Source organism: Numida meleagris, unplaced genomic scaffold, assembly GCF_002078875.1.
Source record: "Numida meleagris isolate 19003 breed g44 Domestic line unplaced genomic scaffold, NumMel1.0 unplaced_Scaffold348, whole genome shotgun sequence".
Taxonomy (NCBI): Eukaryota; Metazoa; Chordata; class Aves; order Galliformes; family Numididae; genus Numida; species Numida meleagris.
Genome location: NW_018364574.1, coordinates 56,960 through 58,622, shown reverse-complemented (window position 1 = coordinate 58,622; position 1,663 = coordinate 56,960). Strand labels below are relative to the sequence as shown.

General features: G+C 67.5%; 1 protein-coding gene across 2 annotated transcripts; it reads left to right on the top strand.

Moving 5' to 3' along the window:
* Positions 1-6: 6 nt before the first annotated feature.
* On the top strand, positions 7-1,461 carry LOC110391319 (serine/threonine-protein phosphatase 2B catalytic subunit gamma isoform-like; the record flags this gene model as incomplete). Of its 2 annotated transcripts, XM_021383142.1 has the most annotated exon segments (3): positions 7-308; positions 1,085-1,166; positions 1,364-1,461. In XM_021383142.1, coding segments are annotated over 2 exon segments (124 nt in total), but the record flags the coding sequence as incomplete, so codon positions are not given.
* Positions 1,462-1,663: the final 202 nt, after the last annotated feature.

The following is a 1,663-nucleotide window of genomic DNA, read 5'->3' as shown; positions in this document are numbered from 1 at the left end:
CTCCACGTGGCCCCGCGGCTCCGGGCTCGGCCGGTGCCGGTTGCTCAGGGCAGGACCCCGCCGACCCCGGCTCGCGGACCCGAGCCCGCTGGTCCCATTGCATTTCGTTTCCTTTCGCTTTGGTTCCGTGCCGTGTCCCCGTTTATGTTGTTGCCGTTGGTTTTGGTTTGATTTTGATTTTTTATTATTTTTTCCCCTTTCTCCCTTCCCGTGGAGATTAAATTTGTTTCTTCTATCTCTGTCTCCACCTCCCCGTTTCTTGGTGTCTCCTCTCCCTGAAGATCACTACATTTCAAGCTATCCGAAAGGTACCCAGCATAGAACTCGCTACCGCCTTAATTCTCACTGCCTGTGCCACCAGATTCCTCGAGCGGATTCGAGCTGACTCGCTGGGCAGCCCCTCCATCCCCTTCCAGTTTTAACACGGGCTCTCCCCCCTCCCGCGTTCCTCCAGGAACCCGAGGGCCGGGGCCGGGTCTCCGATTGGGAATGCAGCCACGCAGTGCATGGCTGAGGCAGCGGTGCATGCCCGAGCCGCGTTCCGCCCCGTCCCGTCCCGATGTGGAGAATCTCAGCCGAGAGGAGATGTGTCTGTTCCCCCTCTGACTCTGGTTTCTGTTTGTTTTCAGTTCCCCTCCATGCTTTAACCCCCCCCTCCCACCTCCCCCCTCCTCTTTTCGGGTCTGCGTAGCGGACGGGGAGCGCAGCCCCCTCCCCGCCGGGGTCCCGGAGCGGGGCCGCACGCTCAGCGGTTGCCGAGCCGCGTCCGCGTGGCCGAACCATTCGTGTCACATCCCAAGCGGTGCCATCGAGCCCGGCCGGCTTCACACCGACACCCCGAGCTGCTCCCCTTCCCGGCGGCCCCAACACCCCCCCCAACCCCCCCCTACCCCTCCGCAGAGCTCTGAGCCCGCGCGCCCTCGCCTCGCTGTGCCCCATCCCGCTGTCCTGCGTCCGGAGCTGCGGCCGTGAGCCACCGGTTCTCCTCCCTGGAGCTCGGTGCTGGGGCCGCGAGACGTGCTGGGGCCGTGAGACGTGCTGGGGCCGTGAGACATGCTGGGGGCCCTTCTCTTCTCTCCCCAAGGTGGGACGACGGTGCGCAAGGAGATCATCAGGAACAAGATCCGAGCCATCGGGAAGATGGCACGCGTCTTCTCGGTGCTCCGGTAAGGACGCGGCCCGGCGCCGTGCCATGGCCGTGCCATCGCTGTGCGGGAGCCTCCGTGCTGCTTCCCCGCTGCCCTCGCACGTTGGGCTGCCCATGGGGGGGTTGGGGTGATGCTGGGGGCTCAGCCATGAGCCCCGTGCTCAATGCAGGGCTCCGTCCCCCCCCCCCTTGACGCTGCCCCGCCTTCCTTTGCAGGGAGGAGAGCGAGAGCGTGCTGACGCTGAAGGGCCTGACCCCCACGGGCACCCTGCCCCTGGGCGTGCTCTCCGGGGGGAGGCAGACCCTGCAGACCGGTGAGTGCGAGCCGTGCCCTGCCGGCGGCCCCCCCCTCCGCCCCACGCGTCGCTGGGGGGCACGGGGTGGCTTGGACCCCCGGGGGGAGCAGGAAGGGTTTGCGGTGCCGGGGCGGGGGGGGGAGATGCGCGCAGCCCGGGCCGTGCGCTGCTCGTTGCCCGGCTCTGCGACCATCGCTCCCCGCTTGGTGCCCCCCCCCCC